This window comes from Lemur catta, chromosome 9 (genome assembly GCF_020740605.2).
Source record: "Lemur catta isolate mLemCat1 chromosome 9, mLemCat1.pri, whole genome shotgun sequence".
Classification (NCBI taxonomy): Eukaryota; Metazoa; Chordata; class Mammalia; order Primates; family Lemuridae; genus Lemur; species Lemur catta.
Window position 1 is genome coordinate 22172348 of NC_059136.1, and position 26598 is coordinate 22198945.

Consider the following 26598-nt stretch of genomic DNA (forward strand, 5'->3'; position numbering starts at 1 on the left):
GTTCCCACATCATGTTAGTCTCTAACATTCCATAACTAACACATGGAGCAAATCTGACAAATCCTCTGTAACACCAAACTGAATGTATAGCATTCCATTTCTGATGTCTAAAGAATTTAAATGTTAAGACAATGAAATTAAAAATACTGATGAGTCTAAGATAGAAATATTTGACCAAAAAAATATATGCAAAATGAGGCCCCCAATTTAATGCATTTAACAGTATAAGAACTATACATCCAGGCATACAGAACAGACACATCAAAAATCTTATTAGGTTGATGCAAAAGTAATTGCGGTTTTAGCACTGTTGACATTTGCCATTTGATACTGGAATACATTCTTAAACAAATGTGGTTGTGTTATACATCATTTTAAGGTATAGTTCTCACTTTATGTTTTTATGCTAATGACTTGCTGTTTATATTTATTTTAGACTATGGAAAAATGATGTTAGACTAAAGCAGCAGAGACAACTCACAGCATCAACAACGCATTTGGCCCAGGAACTGCTAACAAATGTACAGTGCAGTGGTGGTTCAAGAAGTTTTGCAAAGGAGACGAGAGCCTTAAAGATGAGCAGTGTAGTGGCTGGCCATTGGAAGTTGACAACGAGCAGTTAAGAGCAATCATCAAAGCTGAGCCTCTTACAACTTACACAAGAAGTTGTCAAAGAACTACTCAACGTCGACTATTCTATGGTCCTTTGGCATTTGAAGCAAATTGGAAAGGTGAAAAAGCTTGATAAGTGGGTGCCTCATAAGCTGACCGAAAATCAAAAAATCATCATTTTGAAGGGTCATCTTCTCTTCTTGTACCAAACAACAAACCATTTCTTGATCAGATTGTGACATACAATGAAAAGTGGATTTTATATGGCAACAGGCGATGACCAGCTCAGTGGCTGGACCAAGAAGAAGCTCCAAAGCACTTACCAAAGCCAAACTTGCACCAAAAAAAGGTTATGGTCACTGTTTGGTGGTCTGCTGCCGGTCTGATCCACTACGGTCTTCTGAATCCCAGTGAAATCATTACATCTGAGAAGTATACTCAGCAAATCAATGAGATGCACCAAAAACTGCAATTCCTACAACCAGCACTGGTCAACAGAAAAGGCCCAATTCTTCTCCACAACAATGCCCAACCGCATGTTGCACAACCAACACTTCAGAAGTTGAACGAATTGGGCTATGAAGTTTTGACTCATCCGCCACATTCATTTGACCTCTTGTCAACCAACTACCATTTCTCTTCAAGCATCTCAACAACTTTTTGCAGGGAAAATGCTTCCACAACGAGCAGGATGCAGAAAATGCTTTCCAAGAGTTCGTTGAATCTCAAAGCACGGATTTTTACACTACAGGAATAAACAAACTTATTTCACATTGGCAAAAATGTGTTGATTGTAATGGTTCCTACTTTGATTAATAAAGATGTGTTTTAGCCTAGTTATGATTTAAAATTCATGGTCCAAAACCACAATTACTTTTGCACCAAACTAATAAATCAAAAAGCCCAAATACATAGACAACACACATTTTAAGCAACTTACTAGAAATATCTGAAGTCTGAGCAATACTTTCTCCTGGATAAAGTTTACTGATAAGTAAACGCTGAAAACGCAGTAACAAATCCAATGAAGCAGATCTTTCACGACTGTGTTGCTCAAAGTCCAGACACGATGAAATCCGACGAGCAATGTCTTTCAATCTGGCTACAGTCTGAGAAGCAATGTTTCTATGTAGGAAAAAGATGATTGCAAAATTAAACAAGTTATTTCTATTAAAAAGAAAAAGAGCAGAGGGTAAATTGTAACATAAACTAGTATCACAGGTCGCACATGCAGGTGACCTGCAGCTGACTTCCCTCCCGCAATGTGTGTCAGGTGTTTCTGCAACAAGCACAGCCTCAGTCAAAATCGCACGAGGAACACAGAAGATACCCCTGTGCTTTATAAATGTGCTCTTATGAAGCTGTGTGGAATGGTCCAAAATGATAGAGGATCTTAAAAGAAATACTTCTGTACAAACCTCTAAAAGGAAAAACAATTACGTCACTATTTTCTGTCCAAAGCTGCATTTCAAATATAAACATGACACTATTCTTAAAGACAAGACTTGCCTGTGTTGCTGCATCTGCCTTACAAGTCTGCCTTGAGCACTTACTTTAGGGCAGCACTGGGGTGGGCCACTCAGGAGGTACCCCAGGCTTAGGGAGTACAGGAAGGAAGACCAAGGTATGTACAAACAGCCCCAGGTCAGGATAACTATGTCCAAAGAACATGGCAGCCAAGAAAAGAGTACAGGCTTCAACTCCAACTGTGCGATGTGATTTGAGCCAATCCCTTTCACTTTGTTTCTTTGCTCTTTTGAATGACCTTTTATAACAGTGTCTCTGGCCTTTGCCAAGGTCAGCCTCTGATATATTCTTACCTCCTCCTGATTTGGTCTTCCAAAATAACATTCACCATTCCTTCATTTTCTTTAGTCTTTAAATTAAAAATTGTCTTCAAAAGTAATATATATAAATCTATAACATATATTAATACAATGAGATCATAATACAACTGGTTTAAAAAAAAATCATCTTACCACAATGATTTTTCACTTCCATCTACCTGTTTATTAATGAGAATGAGAATCTTTTTATAGGCTCATTGCACACTCCAATTCTTCAATTTCTCTTCCAGGAAAATCTTTAGAATCTCCTCACACATGCCAACCTCTCCACTGACCTATATTTTTAAAAGTCTGCTCTTTACCCTAAACCCTATCCTGAGTAATTCTCAAAATATTTCTTCAACAGCCAAATACATATGTGAGACCCTCCGGCTAGATTTCACTATCTTAATATGAAAACCAATAATTAACTATTAAAATTTAATACCACTAATACTATTTACCTAAGAAGCTGCTGTATGAGCTGAACCAGAGGTAAACACTGTTTACCAGAAGATTCATAGATCCCAGTATTAATAAGGTCTTTATCCAATGGAGTCCTACTTCTATGAAATGTTGAGGCATTTGCTTCCTGTTCATCAATTTCTTTTTCCTTCTGTGCTTCTTTTTTGGCTTCAATATCCTGTAATTCATAAGACAGAAACTGGTTACCAGAGATCTCATCAGCAAGTGTGCAGGCTCACTGGGTTGGGCCTAGCTGTCCTAGCCTCGTGTGCTGACCACACACCTACCCACCGACACTGGCCCCCACCCTCCATTGGAAACCCCACTGCTCAGAGGCTCAGTTTTTAAACAGATTATTCTTCCTTTGGATCCAATGACCAGTCTCCTTCTGTAAAGTCCCTAAAATCTTTATCCCTGCTACTGACTCTCACAAACACCCAATGTGATCTGTCTCCGACACACGGAGGCTATCACTCTGGTGATAGAACACACACTGGTTCACATGTAAACAGCAAAGCCACTCTGAGAAACTGTAAACACACACTACCCCTAGGACCCAGCAAATTTAACTACAAAATATTTACCCAAAGGGAAAGTATATGTTCACTAAAGGACTTGTACATAACATGATCCTAGCAGCCTATATAGTCAAAACCAGAAACAATCAAATGTGCTTCAATAGGAGAATGGAAAAACAAATAGTGCTATAACCACACAATGAAATACTTCTCAACAATAAAAACAAAGTCACAATACATGCAACAACATAAATGAATCTGAAAATCATTATCTGAGGCAAAAGAAAAGCAGACTTGAAAGAGTATATCCTATATGGTTCCATTTATGTGACATTTAGAGTGGGCAAAATTACTCTAATCTGAGGGGGCTAAGAGCATGAGGATCTTTCTGGGTGATGGGAATGATCTATATGATGAAAAAGACATCTGTCAAATTCACTGAAACAGATACTTTCAAGTGGAAGCTTTTTATCACACTTAAATAATACCTCAATGACTTTTATAAACTAGGACAAAATAGTTTTAATTTAAAAAAAAACAATTATGTGACTAAAAGTTTTGTGTTTCAGTTTTTTCAGTAATTCTGGCAATAGGTTATTCCTTTGTGTGTGAGTATGGTGTTTTCAATCTCAGCTCACTGCCAGGTAGCAACACCATGTCGGCTCCTATGAGCTCCTAGGGCCATACCTGGATTTCTGCAGTAATGGCTGCATTTAAGGCCGACTCTAACCCTCCATCAGCCATCAAGCTGCCCACCAGAAGATCAATCATGAATCGACGACCTGGACTTATGTTCACCTCATTGCCTGAAACTGGAAAAGGAAAAGTGTTTTTGCCAATTTCAGTGAAGCGCCATCCCCTCCTGGGACCCCCACCTGTGCCCACTCCCCACCCAAGCCCACCTGCGCAGGGCAGGAGAGCAGAGAGCGCCCGGGCCCGTTCCTCAGCAGTGGGCAGCAACACAGACCAGCCGCTCTGCAGCACGGCCTGAGCAGCTGACTGCACGGTGCTCAGCACACCCGCGCTGCTGGCCAGGGTCACCACGGTCTGCTTCAGGCTGTTCAGGAGGACGCTGCCCAGACCTAAACCAAGGAATTCCGGGTCAACCTGGTGACTAATGGCAGCATGCAACTGAAAGGAGAAAAACAATTTTTACTTAGAACCTCTAACAATGAATGCATTTCAAAATCTTATTAAAGACTGAATAAAACTCAATTTGAAGTATTTTTTAAATAAACAAAATAATTTGTCAGTATATGTATTTTTAAAAATTGGACTAAAAAAATCTTACCCACAGTTGCTGAGAATCCATTTTAAGGTATTTTATAAGAGGAATTTTTTTTTTAACCCAGCTATGAATGCATACATGGAAAAGCTCAAGATCAAGAGAGAGGGCTAAACGATGCAGAAGCAGCAACCTCTACCCCACCCCTGTGCTTTCTAGAAGCCAAAGCCAAAAAGAGGAGGGGATGAAAAAGGGACGTGATGTGTTACACAGAAATTATTGTGAAATAAAAGGGAAAAATTATTTTGTCCAGAAAAACTGTGTTGTCATAAAATTATAGGATTTTATTACAAATAAAAATATAATGACCAAAGATTTCAGTGATAGCTTTACCAGGGGGAGAGAGGGAGGAAGATTTCTGTAGCTTTTATCTTGATGCTTAACCCGAACCTCCACTGTGAGGCAGTGAAGGTCCTGCTGCAGGGAGCTGAGCTTACTGAACAGAGTTTTCATAGTCTAGAGGAGAGACAGGCTAGTGCTGGTCTCTCAGCTGAGCTCTGTCTCTCTCTCAATCATTTGCTGTCTCATCCAGTCATTTCGCCATACACAACAATAGTAAATCCAAGACTGCCTGCCCCAGTGAATGCCAACAAGCTGAAATAACAATAGAAATAACACAATCCACACACTCTCACCTGCGTACAGAGACCGACTTCCAGGATAAACAAAATAACCGGATTGAGATTTTTAAGCCTCATACACATTACTCCAACATAATCTTACTTTAAAATACTTTAGTTTTTCATTAGCAGTTTACCTAACAGGTTAGAACCCATACCTTCATTATGCATAAACATTCTTACAAATCCCTAAGACACTTATATAAGGAGCAGGAAGAAGGGAAATCAACATCACCTGAAGACGTAGAAGATTCAGCGTGGCCACGGCCATGCACTCTTTCTCCTGGGGTGGCGGCCAGTCAGCGGTGCCATCCATTCCTTCACTCACTTGCCGCAGCAGGAGATCCAGCTGTTCAAAAGTCATTGAGCAGATGTCCACCACAAAAGGGACACGGAGGCCAATGGACCACTCGGAACAAGATGACCAAGCAAAACTCTGCAGAGGAAACAAAAGAACCTACAATGAACCTCCAAATTCAGCTGTTGATCCACAGGAGAGATTCATCAGTATGTATGATGAACATGCCTTAAATTATTACTTATCCTCCCTCTAATTGCCCAAGTGCATTGTACTTCCATGATTGTCTAGCTCACATTCTCATACAAATCAGCTTTCAATTTCCTCTCCCATTTCACTAGCCCCATTTCATTTTGCCACACCTAAAAAATTAAAAAGGGTTTTAAAAGTCTTTTCACTGTCAAAATTATGAATTGCACATTAATTGATAGTAGTGAGGATCTTGATCCACTTGAAGTGGTACAGTAGTAATTCTAAGTAGACAATGAAATGTTAGATATTAATAAACACACACTACCTTCCTTGTAAGAGAGAGAACAAGTAATCAGCAAGGATCTAAAAGAACTATACAATACCATCAATAAGCTGGATTTAACTGACATTTATAGAACATTTTCACCCAACAACAACAAAATGCATACTTTTTAAGCACACTGAGAATGTTCACTAAGATAGAACACATGCTGAGACATAAAACCAATCTAAACAAACTTAAAAGTAATAAAATCATGCAGTTTCTTCTCTGACCACAAAGAAATTAAACCAGAAATCAGTAACAAAATAATAACAGAACAATCTCCAAACACTTGGAAATTAAATAACATACTTAAATAATCCATGAGCAATCCTCAAGAGAAATCAGAAAATATTTTGAAGTGAACAAAAATGAAAATATAGGTGTCGTTAAAACACTGCATAGAAAATTTATAGCATCAAATACTTATATGTTATGAAAGAAAAAAGCCTAAAATCAACAATCTAAGCTTCCACCTTAAGAAACTAGAAAAAGATCAAAGCAAACCCAAATCCAAAGCAAGCTGAAGGGAAAAACAATAACAAGAGGAGAAATCAATGAAATAAAAAGCAAAAAAAAAAAAGGAAAATTAATGAAACTAAAGAGTGATTCTTTGAAAAGACCAACAAAATTGATAAATGTCTAGCAAAACTGACAAAGAAAAAAACAGAAAAGATACAAATTATCAGTATCAGGAATGAAAGAAGAAACATCATTGCAGACTACACAGACTTCAAAAGGTAAGAAAATACTAAGGACAGCTTCACACACAAAAATTGGGACAACTTAGATGAAATTGAGCAATTCCTGAGTGCCACAAACCAGTAAAACCCACCCACGAAGAAATGGATAACCTAAATAGTTCTATATCTATTAAAGAAATTGAATTTGTAGTTAAAAATCTTTTAAGAAAGAAATCTCCAGGCTCAGATCAATTCACAAACATTTAAACAAGAAATAACACTAATTCTACACAATCCCTTCTAGAAAACAGAAGAGGAGGGAAAACATGCCAATATTTTGTATGAGGCCAGCTTTACCCTGATATAAAGTCAGACAAAGAAAGAAAACCACAAACCAACATCCCTGATGAGCATGGACAGAAAAATCCTCAACAAAGTAAAATCAAATTCAGCAATATGTAAACAGAATAATGCACCATGGCCAAGTGAAGTCTAACCCAGTAATGCAAGACATGGTTCATATATAAAAATCAATTGATGTATTCCACCATACTAACAGACTAAGGAAGGAAAACTACATGACCATCTCATTGGAAAAGAAACAGCATTTGGCAAATGTCAACATTCATTCAGGATTTAAAAAAAAACTTCCAAAAATTAAGAATTAAAGCAAACTGATAATAAGGCATCTGCAAAAAAACCACACAGCTACCACAGTTGATGGTGAAAGACTTAACTGCCTTCCCCCTACGGTCAGGGACAAGGTAGGGGTGCCCACTCTCACCCCTCCTGTTCAACATTACATTGGCAGCAATGGCCAGGGCAATAAAGCAAAGACAAAACATAAAAGGCATAGAGATTAGAAAGGAAGAAATACAACTGTCCCTATATAGACAGTATAATTGTCTATGAAGAAAATGCCAAGAAAACTACAATGAAGCTCAAAGAATAGTGAGTTTAGTACAACTGCAGGATATAAGGGCAACAACAACAAAAAAAAAAAAAACCATGATTTTTCTATACACTAACAGTGAACAAGTAGAAACCAAAATTCTACAAAATACCAAAGCAAGCTCTATATTCAGTACCTGGGCAGGACCACAGGCAATTCCCACTATGTGTTTGGTATCCAGTCCTGGCAGTGCAGCAGGTTCCGGCTTGGTCACACGCAAGGTGTCAAAGTGCTGACACTGGTCATTGCTCCCCCAGCTATGGACCTCGCTGTCCTCGGTCAGAGCCAGGCAGTGGGTGGAGCCCGCAGCCACATCAATCACCTTCTTCCCTACAAGGGAAGAGGGATGCAGATGCAGCTTCAAGCCTATGAATTCTGTTGTAAGAAAGATATTTGCACCTGGCCATTCAGGTCAGAGGCATTGTTGAGGGTAATTTGTTGCTTTAATATTAAGCACAATTCATTTGCTTCAAGCATGTGATTAAAACTCCTGCGCTTTGTCAACTACAATTTGTGAAGACCCACAACCTACAAATAGAATAATGCTAGGGTATGAAAAGGATCTGTTATTTTTTCTCCTCCTTACTCAGATTTTCATTCAGAAAGAAATAAGTATATTTTTAATTAACTATTAGATCATATTCTCCTGACCCTGGTATAACCATGCAAAGCACACTTTTCATTGAGAAAGGTTTCTTAAAAAGAAATCTGTTTTTCTCTCAGTTATATGATATAAATGTTAAAAAAAACATTTTTTTCTATTTAAATAGTGTTAGCAAAGTGTCATATTTTTCCTCATTAGTAAATCTAACATGACCAACACAAGGGATGTTTCTCAGAAATGTCAACATATAAAACAATTCAGCTGAAAATCTCTACAGTACAGTAAGGGAACAATTATACCTTAAGAGCCTACCATAAGTTAACAACAGCAACCAAAAAAGATTTTATCAACAATAATTTAAATGCCCTCATACTAAGCTATTTCAGCCTCTAATAAATTGATTTCCTTTCTAATAAAGTTGATTTCCTTTACTAATGGAAGGAAATACAAACAAGAAGGCAAATGAAATTCAAATACACTTCCATGACATACAGTAAACTATATTACTCTACAACTTATCTCAGAAGCTTGAAAAATAATAAATACCATATAAGCACAGAAAACTCCTAGTCATCAAGGTATTAACATGCTTTAAAATAAAACTGATGCAGAAAGTAACTGGCATATCCCACTTAAAAGTCCCACTTCCAAAACCCCTGGATATAGAAGCAAAAACATAAACAAAGAACGTACTATAGTGCAAGGATCCCACAGGCTATGGGCTTCACATAAAATGCAGCCCAAAGCCTGTATTTGTGAATAAACTTGTGCTGGAACACAGCCAGGCCCACCCCTAAAACAGAGAAAACACTACAGACCCCACCTGGTGCACTCTCACTGACTTCTCCCTTCCTCCCTGCCTTCTTGTCAACTCACCTATACTCATCGCCTCTCTACTAGGATGGAAAGCATCTAACCAACTACTAGGCCAAGTAGTGTGGAAAAATTCAGTTTTCCCCTTTAAAAAGTCCCTCCTACAGCCCAAACTTCATGGTTTTGATGGCCCTCCCACTTCCTGCAGTATGACCTCTCCAGTAGGAGTACATTAAGAGCATTCCTGGGCCTTCTCCCAGATGCTCCCACCCTCTCTGCCTGCACTGGTGGCCCACACTGTGCCAGTGCCTACACTTACACCTACAAGCCTGGGCTTCCATCCGTTCCCTCCAGCAATGATGCATGCTGGACACCTTTCCAACCAATCAAACAGGATTCATCCACCAAGGAAAAGTTCAACTGAGAGCACCCCAGGTGGACCCAATCCCACATCCCAGTGTGGCCCACTGCACAGGCATACCCATGGTCTCAGCAGTATCTACTCTACAAGTACACACAACTTCTGTCACCAACAGAAGTTACCCTCACTGAGTCCAGCTTGCTGAGTGATGAATGGGTCCCTGCCACAGAAGAGCTTTCCAATATTAGTAAAACTGAATGGGTTTCAAATTAAATTAGGTGAGAATAAATCTAGACCACTTTTTAATACAGACAAACCACTTTCCAATTATTATCTATCACTACCAAGATGCTAGTAAAAGTTTCTAATGATGGTCCATTCATGGAATGTCAGGTTAAGAAAAAAAATCCTGCAAACTTTAAAAGATTACTAAAGAAACTGTTCCCAAAGGGTTTTAAAAGTTTATGTATCTCCACTTACCTTGCAAGCCTTCCAAGAGTTTGGGATAACGAACATGTTCCTCTGTTCCGTGCCCAAGTCTCTGGTTGTCACCTTTTCCCCATGAATAAACTTGGCCATCTTTCGTCAAAGCAATCGAAAACTGACTTCCACAGCGGACTTTGACAACATCCAAGTCTTGAAGCTTTTCAATCAGCTTTGGTGTTTTGCAGCCATCACTACCACCTCTGCCCAATTTCCCATAGTCACCATCTCCCCAAGACCACACTTGCCCTAAAAAATACAAATGCATCTAGGTAAAAATAACTATGCATTTTAATGAAAAATTTTAAATGGCTGAAAATAATAGAGCCAATAATGCACACAAATCTAGACCATCGATGTACACAGTTACACTACACAAGCGGTTACTGACCAAATGAAATCCAGTTTACACTTCCGAGTTGATATAGAAGCAATTAAGAAAGGGAAAGCTGGGTTTTCTTTTCGTTTTAATTACATGAAAAACGGAGTCTGACTATTACTAGGTTGGGTTCAATGATACTACTTCAACTAAATGCTGAACACAGAACAAAACTCCCCATTGCCTCCAAAAAGCACTGTTACTGAGGCCCACGGTACACTGTAACTCACTGATCACTCTCCTGTGTGGCTATGTGCTTCTGTTCTAACCATGCTGACCACTGGTCAACTATACTACTGTATTTTTTTCCCAACTGTCAGTGCAATTATATAATTTGGTTAAATAGTACATAAAGGGACAAAAGGCAACTGCAAAAGTAAATAATTTTTTAACACAGAAAACTAAGCTGAATACTTTGCAAAAACTCAAAAAAAGTGAATTGCTAAAAAACAAAATTGTTAAGTTAGGTATAAGGGAAACCTGTAAAAGATGAGAAAAAAATCAGAAGGAAGAAATCAGATTGCTCCGTAAGTGACCATGTTACCATCCTATTTTAAATAATCTATACCAAAGAGTTGCAAACTTTCTCTTCAAAGATCAAATGGTAAGTATTTTTAGCCTCTATGGGCAATACAGTCTCTGTTACAAGTAGTCAGCTGTGTCACTGTCCCACAAAAGCATCCACAGACAATACATAAACTGGCAGGGCTGCATCCCAATACAACTCTATTTGGAAAAACAGGCCAACCCCTGATCTAAACTGAAAACTGTAGATGACACAGTATTAGGTGGCCAATAAAGGAAACACAGCAGACTCGTACACAAAGATCAGAGAGTGTGTGTACATTTACATGCTTTGGTTAAAATTCTGTTGTTCACATAGCCCACCTGGTGATTCCCCACTTTCACCAGAATGTTTTCGGTGAACTCATCACCCCAGGCCAGAATGCACAACGGAAGATGCTTCCACCACGACAGTCATTTCAGAAAACAATAGTACAGCAAGGATATTTTCCTATAAGATTTGCACCAAAGAAACACCAGTGTAGAGGTAGACAATGTCCACAGCCCCATACAAGGAAATATAGTCACCATATCACCACAAAATTTACTAACATAGCAACTTCACACAAAGAATGCAAGGATAATAACCTATTGCATTCTTTTAACCAGAAAATACTTCCTAATTAAAAGTTTTATAAAGTCTATCACTCGCTCAATAATGGATATTTTAAAGTAAGATGTCAAATTGAAATCTTCATGACAGAAGGGACCTTTCAGATGACAGATAGACCATCTTTGCTCTAGGACTCACAGTAGCAGAAGTAAGATGGCTCTGACAATGTCTACCCTGTCAGTGCCAAAGGGAATTATAATATATGTATATGAACATGTCTGAATGACTTTTGGTCTTTCACCAAAGAAACTCCCAGAAGTAAGTCAATTCGCAATCTGCCATTCAACCTCTGTGGGAAAAAGAAGGTAGAGAGGTTCCCCAGCTGATTCCGACAGATCACACAATGCCAACAACAGAGCAGATGTCAAGGACAGATCACTGTAAGATTGACAGATAAGCACAGCTTTTTAAAAAATCAGTATGATTTTAACCACCAAATCTGATAAAACATACCCTCAAAAAAAGAAAATTAGCATAATCTCACTATTGAACACAAACACAAAACTAAAATTAAAAACATGCAAACCTGGCAGGACACAATGGCTCACACCTATAATCCCAGCACTTTGGGAGGCTGAGGTAGGAGGATCACTCCAGCCCAGGAGTTTAAGACTAGCCTGGGCAACATAGCAAGACCCCATCTCTATAAAAAATTTTAAAAAGTAGCCAGGCGTGGTAATGTGTGCCTGTAATCCCAGCTACTTGGGAGGCTCAGGCAGAAGGATCACTTGATCCCAGGAGTTTGAGGTTACAGTGGGCTATATGGACTGCACAACAGAGACCCTGCCTCAATCAATCAATCAATCAATAACAAGCAAAAAACGTAGCATCTGACTGTTGAATACACAAAGACTAAGTAGGATTTATCCAGGGAATCAAGAGTCTGAACATTAAGAAATGTAATAATAATAATAACCAGAGACAACTTAGAATGTCAATTATTTCACTTTAACTCTCATTTTTAGTTAAAAAATAAAATGCCCACATAGGAAGGGTGGTAGCTGCTAACCAGCTGTCTGGCTCTGGGCAAGCCCAAGCCCTGTAAGTTCCTAGGCCTCTTCACTGAGGCTACTGAGACCCACACCCACTTAAAGGTGGATGACAGGGCAGGTGGCCTCTGAGGTTCACCCCAGGGAAGCTGCCAGCCACGTCCTCGAGGGCCTGCCCAGGGCAGCAAGAGCTCTACTTACCATTCTCAGTCACAGCCAAGGTTTGCGCGTCCCCACTCCCACACGCCACGTCGATGACCTTCAGTCCTTTAAGCCCAGCTACCAACATTGGAATGGCCTCATCCTCACTGGAGCCTTCAAATAGATAAAACTTTCGTTACTCAAGTCCTCTCAGAAGAGGCAACCTCCCAGCACATGCCTGTGCTCTCGAAGAGCACACGTACCGTGGCCCAGCCGGCCGTAGTTGCCGCGGCCCCAGGTGTACAGCTCTCCCTCAGCAGTGATAGCTGCACTGTACGTGCTCCCACATGCAATGTGCACCACGTGCTTCCCGGCCTGCTTTCCAGAGAAAGCAGAGATCACCTTAGGCTCCTCCAGGGGCCTGTGGGGAGAAAGGAAACAAACGTGAATGCCCTTCTAGGCATTTTTTATTAGCGTTAGCAAAGGAAATTCACTATCAGGAATAGACCATCAAGGCATCAGGACATGTTCATCCTTCAGGTACTTTACGAAATAATTAGGGAAGAGGAGACTCAAACACCTAACACCTCCATGGCTTTTTGCTAAGGCGGAATCCAACACCAAACATGGTACCCAGCAGGAGTATCAAAACAGTGTCTGTTAAAGACTTGTTCAATAAAACTCACAATAGCTTTATTCACAATGGCCCAAAATTGTGGTCCATCTGCTACAGAAAGGAATAAACTACTGATATGCCCAACAACACAACTGGATCTCAAAACACCACATGAAAGAAGCCAGAAACAAAATACTATATGCTATATGACTTTGTTTATACTACATTCTGGAAAACACAAAATAATTTTGACAGTGGGCGGATCAGAGGTTGCCAGAAGCAGGAGATGGGAGGCAGGGAATGACTGAAAGAGAGCCCCAGAAGCAATGGAAATGCAACATGTCCTCATTGTGGGGGCTACCCAACTGTGTGCATTTGCCAGAACCCACCCAAGTATACACTTCAAACAGATTCATTTGATTCTAAGTAAACCTCGTAAAGCTGACTGACTGGGGTCATTCCAACCCCTGCTCCTGCCCACTGCCCCTGCTCAGGGCTCTGACCTGCATGAAGTGGGCTTGCTAGGTGTATGCGCATCTTTAGCTTCAACCCAATAACAACGTTTTTCCCACCAGGTTCCACTCTCGACAGCGAAGTATAAGAAGGTTCCCATCACTCCAAGGAAACTATCAGACCTCTCAATTTTTACAACCTGGCATTTATAACAACCATTTTCTGTTTTATTTCTGTTCTCTTACAGTACTCAAAAGATTCCACCAAATAAGATAACATTAAGAAACCGTTGATTTTTGTACCTGTGAAAATGATATTATGGCTCAAGGAAAGGGGGACCTAATCTGTTAAAAAGGGCCAAGTGTGTGTGAATGAAGGGACAACAGTGTAGGATATACTTTAGAAAACTCCACAGCTGGGGTGGGGGGGGCTGAATAGATAAAATAGGAGGAGCAAAAAGCTGGGTGCAGCTGCACCTGGGGGAGAAGAGCAGGAAGGTCAATTCCCGTCGCCCTCCACTCATGGGCAGGGCTCCCAAACAGTCACCAAGGAGTAGGCACACTGTGGTATCTCTCCCCATCCTGGCCCTCCATGTCAGGGCAGCTGGAAAACACCCAGACACACTTCTATGTTCCATCCTGTTTGGGACATAGCAACGTAAAAGGACAGCATGTCAATTATAGGAACACGCCACACATACACTGTGTCCCCATGGCCCAGCCGTCCGCCGTCCCCACAGCCCCACGAGTACACCTCTCCAGTGGCCGCCAAAGCCAGGTAATGGTGACCGTCAGAATGAGCAGCAATTTTTATAATGTTTCTGGAGGCAAGACCCTGGACCAGCTGAGGGGCCTAAAAGGGTAAAAATAGGAATAAAATTAGTCATCAGTCCAAGAATACTGAAAACAGCAAAATTCTCCTCAATCATGTAGCCCTCTTGAACAAACCCTGCTTAATTGAAAAGGCATGAGCTTCTGGAAGCTGCCAACAGGTTCCCCAGCCCACCCACCCAGCACCAACAGAATGGCGGCTCCAAGTACTCGGTGCTGACTGGGGCTGTGCAAGCTGCACTGTGTGATGGGAGACATGAAGCCAACAGGAGGGGCCCCCTTTTTGTAAAGGAAACATGTGCATCCCAATGTACCTCCATCCCCACAAGGCCCAACTCCCTCATTTGTTACCTCTCTGGGCCCAAAGTCAAATGAGTTTACATGTGGAAGGTTGCTTTACAATGGGAATCATGATTAGCAATCAGTTTCACTGTCCGGAGTTCTTGATCTTAGCAACCCAAACTCTTGACAATAACAATTACAGCTAAGATTATTAAACATGACTAATAACATACAATGAACAGATGCTCATCAATCCTCAGAAATCAAACAACCAATAGCTATAGTAGAGACCCTGCCCAACAAGGGAACCATGCAGACAAAGCACCCAGAACACCCACCAGTGTATCACTGTTGTAGGCCTGCGTGTACACGCGGCCATTGCGAGACAGGATCAGAAAGCGCTTCTCTGCACAGGCGATCTGCGTGACTCCCAGGTTGGCGAGACCTTCACACTGGATTGGACCAATCACATTGGCATAGTATTTCCATCCTATTAACCCCCAACCTATGACCTCCTGCAATGATCCCTGTAAAATAAGAAAGTAAACATTTTCTCTACAGCAGCAAGAAAAGGTCTAGGAGTAACACTGAGACACGATAAGCTAAAAACAATGCAAGTAAAAGAAAGAAAGGAGCTGATTCAAAACATCAGAACAACCCATAACATTCCATATTGGCTGGTCGTGGTGGCTCAAACCTGTAATCTTAGCACTTTGGGAGGCCCAGGTGGGAAGATCGCTTGAGGTCAGGTTGTTTAAGACCAGCCTCAGCAAAAGCGAGACCCCATCTCTACTAAAAATAGAAAGAAATTAGCCAGGCAGCTAAAAATAGAAAAAAAAAAAATTAGCCAGGCGTGGTGGTGCACACCTGTAGTCCCAGCTACTCGGGAGGCTGAGGCAGCAGGATCACTTGAGCCCACGAGTTTGAGGTTGCTGTGAGCTAGGCTGACGTAGCCCGGGCAACAGAGCAAGACTCTGTCTCAAAAAAAAAAAAAAAAAATTTCATACTAACTCAGTTAATAGGTAAGATAAGGTGACTAAAGATACCTTTCCCTAACATTTCATTTTAACATAGCCCACTAAAAAGTAGTACAAATGGCCCTTAAATATATTTTAAAATGCTCAAACTATACCAGGTTACCCTTGTGCACCACAACTGGCAAAAACCCAAAAGCCCAACTACAAGGGTGGGAGACGAGCGCCCCTGTGGGTGGGGTGAGAGGGAGCCAGCTACCTGGGGATAACCAGCCCACACAGGGTCCACCCACACAGGAGTGCGCACACAGGCACACACGTCTGCATACACAGAGGAACACATGTACGTCAGTCACCACAGCACTGTATGTGTAGCAAAATTTTGACAATAACCCAAGTGTCCACCTATGAGAGACACATTAAAAAAAAAGATACATCCACAGATGGAATATTAAACTGCTCTAAAAAAATAAAAAAGGTCTCTTCATTGATACAGAAAGCTCTCTAATATTTATGTTTAATGAGCAAAACAAGCTACAGAAGTAATGCCACATGCCACTGCTAATATATTCATTCCAGATAATAACAATGCATTACAGAAAAGACTAGGAAGTGAGAACAAGCAGTAGGGAAACTTGCGGAAGAAGTGACAGTGTGTCTCTGCCTATAATTCTGATTTTTGAACCATGGTACTCTATCACTTATTTGAAAAAAATATGACTATTAAACAAAATAAATACTCTTTATATTAAAAATAAAAACCTAGCCAGGCAAGGTGGCTCATGCCAGTAGTCCCAGCATTTTGGGAGGCCAAGGTGGAAAGACTGCTTGAGGCCAGGAGTTCCAGACTTGCCTGAACAATAGTGATACCCTGTCTACAAAAAATAAAAAAAAGTGCTGAGTGTGGTGGCACGTGCCTGTAGTCCCAGCTACTTGGGAAGCTGAGGTGGGAGGATCACCTGAGCCCAGGAGTTTGAGGATGCAATGCAGTGAGCTACAATCACATCACTGCACTCCAGCCTGGGCGATGCAGTACGATCCTGTCTCAAAAAAAGAAAAAAAAACAGAGGGGAATGAAGAGAATAAATTAATTAATCAATTAAAAGTTAGAGAACCATGAATTCAAAAACAGGATTATTCAGTATGACCACAGCAAAGTCCACTACCATTTCAAACTGCAGTTTTCTCATTGACACAATGATCAGACACCACAGCATGTGTGAGGTCCTTGGTGGGTCTTCACTCTGAAGGCTCTCCACCCACACAGACCACTACTATTACTATCACTATTATATAATACATATAAAATACATGAATATAGCATCAGTACCATAACCAGCATTACACGCTAAGACAGCCCATGTTCAGAGTACAAAAGAGGCTCTGGACCTCCCTGCAGAAGGTGGGATGGCCTATGGCTCTATGGATAAGGGTGAGCTCTCTGGGGATGTGCCTCCTGAATCTGGAACCTGGGACCTAGACTGGCTCCTTGGGGCCTGTGCACCTCAGGTTACTCACTGCTGGCAACACCTTAAACTTGCAAACATGTTTAAAAACTTTAAACCAGGCTGGGCACGGTGGCTCACACCTGTAATCCTAACACTCTGGGAGGCCAAGGCAGGAGGACAGCTCAAGGTCAGGAGTTCAAGACCAACCTGAGCAAGAGCGAGACCCCATCTCTACTAAAAAAAAATAGAAAGAAATTGCCTGGACAACTAAAAATATACAGAAAAAATTAGCCGGGCATGGTGGCGCATGCCTGTAGTCCCAGCTACTCGGGAGGCTGAGGCAGGAGGATTGCTTGAGCCCAGGAGTTTGAGGTTGCTGTGAGCTAGGCTGACGCCACGGCACTCTAGCCAGGGCAAAAGAGCGAGATTCCGTCTCAAAAAAAAAAAAAAACTTTAAACCAGATAACACCATCAACACCAGTAAGTCTCCACACATGCAGAGAATGGGAATCTAGGCGTGGTACTAACTACAGAACACATGAAGAACACTGTTCTCCCACATACCTTATGCGACGTCGGAGAGCTACACAGAGGAGGCATACAGGGTGTAGCCAGGCGGTCTAAATGGGCCATGACAACAACAGCCGTTTGCCGCAAATCAATGGCGAGCTCATTGTCTTGAGGAAGAGTAAGGTACCGCAGGAAACTCTCATTGGGGCTCAGGGGGCCAGACAAAAGCTAGACAAGAAAAGTAAACAAAAATATTCAGAAATGGTGGGAAAAACTAAAGTAACAGTTTTTCTAAAGTAACAGTAAAGGTTAAATTAGCCTTTAACCACTCTTTATGTATTTGGGTATTTGTAGTTATGCATTATCTGACTTGCTGTACATCTATTACATCACATGCGAGTTGAATCCTGTGTGCAGACTTCACATGGGCCACTAATAGAGCCAAACTACCCACGGGCACGGTGCCCCCAGGACCCCTGGAGGAACACAGAACAAGCTCCAAGGGAACACAGTACAGCACCTTAACCTGGCCTTGAAAACTAAAAACAAAACCCCTTATTTTAAACTAAATGTTGTCCACTCTGGAAAAAACTTAACTTCATTTGCAAATTAAGTCATAGTTGTAATTCTTCTAAAGGCAGAAGAGCCTTATTATCATTAGTTTAAAGACTGCCAAATAACAGAAATGAGGTTGCAGCATGATAATGGAATGCCCATGTCTTTCCAGAAAAGATCAGCAAAATCCACCCTGTACTTGTACAGAGCAGCAGTCCTAGAGGTTCAAGCCCAGGGCCCAACACCCTGCTCCTCCCCCAGCTCGGCATCCTTGCCTGTAAAGGGCCTGGTCGGTACCAAACACAGTGACGACTCAGGTGACATGCCTCCACACTGACTGGAAGGAAGGGCAACAAAGTGAGCCACTACTTTCCTTGTTTTTTTCTGATACGTACTTAAAAGTGTGTGTTCCAGGCTTGGTTCTGTGCTGACAACAAAGCTTGTGCTCACTGCTCCATAAACAGCAGGTCAGAGGAGACCAGGGACAGAGACCCACCTGGCTTTGCCAGGGAGAAGCTAACAGGGACAGTGAGATGACTCCAAGTGTGGATTATTCCAACATGTACTGGGTGAGATTCCCTGCTTGAACTGGCTCCTTCCCACACCACCCTGAGCCTAGGCCCTCACCACTACCTCCAACACTGTCACTGTAAGTGCTCAGAGTGACCAACTTCTCCTAGTTTGCACTTGAAATAGCAGCAGGATGTTTACCCCTCTTCATTCCTCTACTAACTCCTTCCTTCATGGAAGTGAACATGCCCTCTTTATACCTCCCATGGCATCTAAAACTCATTCCCCTTCACAGCCAAAGCACAACACGGGCAGCTGCTGGGAACACACAAGCACTAGCCACGTACACCAAGGGCGCAGTGGCTCCAGTTCAGTAGAAAGAAAGCTGCACTATGAACAAGGCAGTAGACAGGTCTCTCGAAAAATACGTTGATCATGTCAAGACATAAATTTCTCCTATTAAATATGCACAATCCAAACAAAACACAGAGCCCAAGGCCTACACATCAGAGCTGGCTCTGACCACTCACTGCCACATCAAAGAATCCTAATGGGCTCATGTGATGTCCTACCCCATCAACATAACTCACACCATGGCCGCCCACACTTGTCTTCTCTGACTCACTGCTGATGTCACCACTCACCCCAGAGACAACCACCGCCATGCCATGGACATGCACTCTCGTCCAATTCTTTAAAACACCTAAAATAAAGAGTGCTGCCTACACACAAAATTCCATTGTGATACTTACATGTGTGTCCCCCTCTGCGTGAGGCGTGTCTTTACTACAGATGATGCTCTGGAACCTTTGCAGCAAAGGTAAAAGCGGGGCACTGGTGCCCTGGGCAGACCGCTCATTGTCAGTCTCCTGTGCCCCACTGTCCCACAGCTGGAGCAGCAGCAAAATAGAAGACAACATTTGGCTGAAGGAGAAAAGATACATATTCCTAGTAAAAACATTAATTTTTTTCCCCATGGTCCACCAAAAATAAAAGCAAATAGCTAAATAATAGTGAAGAAATACTTTGGATATGAAATGAAACTAAAATAATGACATGGAAACAATTCTTGGCAATAAAATCACTGAACTGACGCCAAGATTTTAGCATAGGACGTTTGCCCTCTGTTGATAGGAAATATAAGCCTAGTTAAGATGTTCAAATAGCACTTGCTATAGGAAATTTCTAGGACATAAATTAATGGAATACAAATAATTTTTTGAGGGAAACTAGAAGAAAAAAAGAGAACAGTTCCTAGACAACTAGAAAACTGAGCATAAAAAGGAAGTAAGAAGAATATAAAGAACAGAGGGCCCTGGGACATGGTTCTCTGATTACAGAACACCACGTACCCTTGCTGCAGTCACAAACAATTCAATGAAATGCCACAAAACCCAACAAACATTTGGGTACAGAGATGCTTCCCAGAAGCATCCCCAGCCTATGGCACCCCTCACCTCAGTGTGCCCCTCTGCACAGCCAGCTCTAACAGGATGGCCAAGGCCAAGTGTTGGTCCTGCAGGGGGATGCTTCCCGGCCCTTTGGTACCAGGCGTTCCATGAACATCCCTGAAATGAAAAGTGTATACAGGAATAAAGCAATGTCAGAGAAAGACAGCATGCTTACAATCACACTAACATGCCAATTATATTCTCTCCCTCATAGAAAGGTATATTTTTTAAATTTAGAATCAAGTTTCTGAGACTTGCTACTCAAATTTATTCAGAGATTTTAAAGTATACAATTAACTTGTAAAGACATTTTATTATAAGCGTTAATTCAGATACTGTATTACATTAGGACATATTCCAAGTTTCTGAAGCATAAAATAACTTATATCATTATTTAATACATAAGTACAAGAATATTTAGTTATTTTTCCATTTTCAATGAAGTATAAGACTATAAGAATATTGCTGGGCATGGTATAATCCCAGCTACTCAGGAGGCTGAGGCCAAAGGATCACTTGAGCCCAGGAGCTTGAGATCAGCCTGGACCACACAGCAAGATCCTGTCTCCAAATAAAGGAAAAAAAAAATTAACCAGGTGTGGTGGCGCATGCCTGTAATCCCAGCTACTGGGGAGGCTGAGGCAGGATCATCACTAAGCCCAGGAGTTCGAGGTTACAATGAGCTATGATAGTGCCACTGCACTCCAGCCTGGGTGACAGAATGAGACCACGTCTCTTAAAAAAAAAACACATAATAATTACAAGAGTATCACCATTCCGCTATAGAATTAGAGAAGAATCAATTTATAAAACCACCTGAGAATCTACAGGCAAAATGTCTATTCTTATTTTTATCTCTGATCAAAGAATATTTTTAGCTTTTCTTTGTTACCCAATAATAAACAATGAATTTTCTTAACCCAAGGTTGGGGAAGGAAAATCTTATGACATCAACATTACAATTGAACTTTTTTTTTTTTAATTTTTAAAAATTATTTTTCCTTTCTTCTTCTCTGCTTCCTTTTTTTTTTTTTTTTTCCTTTAGACTCCTGGCTTGACTGAAAGTTGAACTTTTCAAGTTAAGTCCAAGCCTATTTTCAGGGGCCCCAGCCTTAAAATTCTGTGGTGAAGTCTTCACCAGCACTCCTATGAAACAGACTAACAGCCGGGGGGCATGGACACCACGGGCATCCCTGATGGCAGGAAGAAGGCACAGTGGTGACCTCTGGCAAGGAGAGTGAGAAGGGGACTCAGTCTTCCCCTACATCTGTCACTGCTGTTGAGTTTTATAGAGTATATACATTTTTTAATATAAAAGCCAAAACAGAAACACACAGCACTCATTACCAGAGTTCATGTTTTTCCTTACAGACAAATGATTCACATCCAAATTTTTTTTACAGTAAAAAGACTACCTATAGGTTTAAACATTTTGATCTTGAGTAGTTTACTCCCATGTTATCTATGAAGACTTTAAACAGAGCACCACCCATCACACCCAGCAGTGGCTCCTATCAGAGAGGCACACAAGTGATCACTTTATAACCGATTCATCACCAAGTCATAACACAGCTAAAAAATAGGTAAATCACAAAAGCATCTTTTATTTTCTATTTCATTGAATGTGACAGCTTTCTGGGTCAAATCAGAGTGTTATAATTCAAACCATGTGAAAAGCTGAGAGCGAAGACCTGGAATCACAGAGCTGAGGGTGTGCTGGAAATACAGGTGAGAAACAACTTACTAAGTTTCTCAGCTCTGAAGAGGGATGAAAGGATGAGACTGAAGCACATTGGAACCCTTCACATAGGAAGGCATGAAAGGAAAGAACTCACCCTGTCACGACAGACCTGAGGAACTTGGTTGCTCTCTCCACCACCTCCAGCCACACGGAGGACACGGTGCTCTCGTCAAAGAGCGAGGCCTCGGGAAGAGCTCGCAGGGCATCCAGGGACTCCTGCAACAGCTCACTGCAGAGGTCTGCGTCCTCACCTGTGCACACACACGTCAGAGGAGGCCACCCACTGCCCTTCACTCTCCCACTGGGCCTCCCACCCCTCAACATGAGAAGATGCCACTTTCACCTTTTCAATCCCTCACTCAACAGACCAAAATCTAACATGGCTGTCTCAAACTCAATTCTGTATTTTGTGGCTCTCACATGAACAATACTAACATCTTGTTTCACAAATAAATTAGGACTGAGGCATTCCATGGTAGTGGTTTGCCGGGGCGGGGCTGGGGGGGGTGTAGGTCATGCACTCTTTTTTCTTTTTTGTCAGCATAGACCTGAAAAGTCAGACTCTGCAGCTTCTCACTTAACAAACAAGAAAAGTGAGACACAGAGGAACACATGGGATCAGCCCAAGGGCATACGGTGGCAGATGGAGCACAGAACCCAAATCTCCTGATGTATCAGGGAAACAGAACAACATGCCGGGTACACATACCTGACCGCCACGCCCTGCGTAAGAACGCAAAAGCAAAAGAGAGAGCGGCTCGGGATCCAACTCTGGCAAGTCCTTCCACCCCTTTACCGGTGGGCCGGGAACTGCGGACAACACACATGGGGGTGGTGATAACTGGTCAGCCAGAGAAATATGCAAATACTAAAATGAAATACATAATATGGAAGGATTTACACCACGATGTGATCAATGGTTTTCTTTAGATGGCAGGATCACAAGTGATTTTTAGTCTCATTTTTGTAAAAACATTTATCAAATGTCCTTTGTAAAGGAAAAGTTTTTTCTTTAAACAAAAAAAAAGACATTTATAACAAACTTTAAATGACTTGGAAAAGTGCTCACAAAATAATGCCAGGGAGCTGATATTCTAGAGGGGGGGTGAAGGTGGACAATAAACATAAATACGTAATTTCTACAGGAGGTAAACCTCCTGTAGGAAACACAAGGCAGGTGAAATGAAAGAAAAGTGCACAAAGAATGACACAATGGACACTTGGACTCCACCCCCGAGTTGGACGGCATTCACTTGGGTCATTCACACACCAGACCTGTGTGCTGGGCAGCGTGAAGGGCCAGTGTGCTCCACCTGTCCCCTTCCAGCCCACCCTGTGGAGTGACGCCCCCAAGTCTAGTGCTTATCATCCTCACATTTTTTATGCTTTTTACCACTTATATATGTTAATTAATAAGTCACAGTTTTATTCTGTATGTGATAAAAAGCTATACAAATAGTATACCCTAAAACTCCTGCAAAAAAAAGAAAAAAAAACTGGAATACAAAAATGCATATATAATATAAACTCAAGAATGGCACAACAAGTAATTTTATTTTCTACTTTATATTATATAGCACACATACACACACACAGTATAGTGAAGTATTTCTACTATAGACTATATTCCCCAAATTTAGTATAATTTGCTTTCATAATCAGGAGAAATGCTATTAAAAACAGGTAATGCTATGGATGATCTCCCCAAGATAGAACATCTCAATTAGAAGCAAGACCGTGGAGACCCCTGGGGCAGCTGGATGCACTTAGCTGCAAATGCTTAAATAATGCATGGGGAGCTCTAAGAGGAAACAAAAAACTGTAGTTACAGTCTGCCTCTGAGGGCACTGGGTGTCTGGGAGACAGGAATCTTTGTTTCTGAATGACAAATATAAACATTCCAAATATAGAAGTATAACAAGACCTATAGACCTTAAAACAGAAAGCACATGTGCTAAGTCTGTTCGGAGGAGGTGGGAAGACCACCCAACATGTGCCCTTACAGAAAGCTGTTCCGGGTAAGCATGAAGGTGGGCTCCCCTCGGGCAGTCAGAATCTTGTCCCTGGAGAAACTGCCCCACAGCCCTAGTCTGTATGGTCTAAGAAGTGCTATGCCTTCAATAAGTGGCTCTCTATTCTCCAGATATTCAAGAAAAAAATGGAAATACCTTGGACTCTCTCCCATCAACACCAGTCACCTACCCAAGCTAGTTCCACAAGAAAGGTAAAACACACCACTACCCAGTAAGTTGAGAAATGAGGAAAAGAAATCTACAAAAATTTAGGAGATATCACTACACACCTATCAGAATGGCTAAAGTAAAAACGTGACAAGACTAAATGCTAAAACTCATACATGGCTGGTGAGAATGTAAAGTGGTACTTCAATTCTAGAAAAAAAGTATGGCAATTTCTTACATTAGTGTTCCTTACATTTGTGTTTAAACCTAATCAGAAGATCCAGCAACTGCACTCTTGGGCATGAATCCCAGAGAAATGAAACTTATATTCATACAAAAACCTGTACATTACAGAGTAAAATTACCTAATTTTTTTAGAAAGTCTGTACATGAATATTCATAGTAGCTTTATTTGTCATTCTGTAACACAGTAGTAGCCCCTCCTCCCATAGATATGGAAGCATAAAATTGAGAGTGGGGAATATGTAACAAAGCGAATGGCCTGAAAAAAAACAAACAAAAAAAAAACCCAGCAAAAATTTTCTGTCTCTTTAAAACTTCCCCCACTCTTTGAGAGGTGCAGCCTGGCCTGCATCCCTGAGGCGGTTAACTCCTTTGTTAAAAGAGACAACTCAGCCATCCCAGGCAGCTGCCAACCCCCCAGCGAGCCCCCCAGGTGAGCGGCTGGAAGAGTTCCTGGCCTTTATCTTTGGCAGAGATGGGAAGATTAGAATAGTTAACAACAAAAGCCTAGAACTGAGGGGCCCTCTCTTTAAAAGCTCTGTTTCTGTTTATGCTCAGGAAATTTGGATTTTGAGATAAGAAGGTCTACCATTTTTCCTCCTTTGCCAGCAAACTAATAAAACTTCTCTTTCCACCTCCCCAAACCACTTGTTTTCCTTCGTTCTTATGCAGCCTCAAGGACAATTGCCAAGCTTTCGGTAACAGATTTCTGTGTAACAATACCCCAAAATTCGAAATAACTAAGACAAAGTGTGGTAGGTACATTCATACCATGGAATACTACTCAGGAATAATGATACATGCAACTACTTGGAAAAATCTCAAGGGAATTACACTGAGAGAAAAAAGCCAATCTCAAAAACTTACATAATAGACGAAGAGAACAGATTAATGATTGCTAGGTAAGGTGGGAGGAGGGAGAAAGAGATGGGTGTAGATATTAGAAGGGACTTTTGTCCATGTACCCTGCCTGCAGTGGTGGTCTCACACAAATCCACACATGTGGTCAAACTGCAAAGAAACAGACACACAACTGAGGGTATGTAAAACTGGAGAAATCAGAATACGATAGGCAGACTGTATCAAAGTGAATATCCTAGTTGTGATAATTGTGTTACAGTTTTATAAGCGTCTACCACTAGGGGAAACTGGGTGAAAAGTATAAGGAATCTTTGTACTATTTCTTACAAATGCATGTGAATCCACAATTACCTCAAAATAAAAAGTTTGTTTCCTTTTTTACTTTAAGAATTCTTCCACTTAGGCCAGGCATGGTGGCTCAGACCTGCAATCCTGGCACTCTGGGAGTCTGAGGCGGGAGGATTGCTTGAGCTCAGGAGTTGGAGACCAGCCTGAGCAAGAGCAAAACCCCATCTCTACTAAAAATAGATAAATTGGCTCGTGTGGTGGTCCGCTCCTGTAGTCCCAACTACTTGGGAGGCTGAGGCAGGAGGAGCACTTGAGCCCAGGAGTTTGACATTGCAGTGATGACAACACTGCACTAGCCAGGGCGACAGAGTAAGGCTCTATCTCAAAAAAAAAAATAAATTCTTCCACTTAATGAAAGACATATTCCAATTAATCCATCAACCCTTAAAGTCACTACAAAGAACACACAGAAAAATCAGCTGGGCTCTCAAACACTTCTGCATCTGAGGGACATCAGTTTGATTCAACAAAAATACAAGAGTGCTTACAGAATCTTAGCATCTACTGCCCGCCTACACAGAACCCTCTGCTGACCATCATGGCTGGTCAGAAAGGAAAGAGAGAACCATGCCACTGGCTATTATCAAATGGACAGGAATCTCGTCTGTCACTTAGTTTCATTTATTCTAAAATCATAGTGAAAAATATGACATGTTGGCCGGGCACAGTGGCTCACGCCTGTAATCCTAGCACTCTGGGAGGCCGAGGCGGGTGGATCGCTCGAGGTCAGGAGTTCGAGACCAGCCTGAGCAAGAGCGAGACCGTCTCTACTAAAAATAGAAACAAATTAGCTGGCCAACTAAAATATATATAGAAAAAATTAGCTGGGCATGGTGGCGCATGCCTGTAGTCCCAGCTACTCGGGAGGCTGAGGCA

The 26598-nt window shown here is 41.4% G+C and overlaps 1 protein-coding gene across 1 annotated transcript in view; it reads right to left on the reverse strand.

The window, feature by feature from the left end:
• Positions 1 to 26598, reverse strand: part of HERC2 (HECT and RLD domain containing E3 ubiquitin protein ligase 2) — a 171139-nt gene that overhangs the window by 117202 nt on the left and 27339 nt on the right. Inside the window, exons 6-21 of the mRNA XM_045561084.1 lie at positions 22800 to 22900; positions 22185 to 22341; positions 20356 to 20466; positions 19651 to 19822; positions 17888 to 18061; positions 15240 to 15428; positions 14490 to 14641; positions 12984 to 13141; positions 12781 to 12894; positions 10032 to 10283; positions 7910 to 8103; positions 5562 to 5762; positions 4324 to 4552; positions 4109 to 4233; positions 2903 to 3081; positions 1553 to 1737 (exon numbers count right to left, since the gene is read on the reverse strand). Coding sequence (XP_045417040.1) covers positions 1553 to 1737; positions 2903 to 3081; positions 4109 to 4233; positions 4324 to 4552; positions 5562 to 5762; positions 7910 to 8103; positions 10032 to 10283; positions 12781 to 12894; positions 12984 to 13141; positions 14490 to 14641; positions 15240 to 15428; positions 17888 to 18061; positions 19651 to 19822; positions 20356 to 20466; positions 22185 to 22341; positions 22800 to 22900 — 2693 coding nt within the window. The remainder of the gene's footprint in view (positions 1 to 1552; positions 1738 to 2902; positions 3082 to 4108; positions 4234 to 4323; positions 4553 to 5561; positions 5763 to 7909; positions 8104 to 10031; positions 10284 to 12780; positions 12895 to 12983; positions 13142 to 14489; positions 14642 to 15239; positions 15429 to 17887; positions 18062 to 19650; positions 19823 to 20355; positions 20467 to 22184; positions 22342 to 22799; positions 22901 to 26598) is intronic.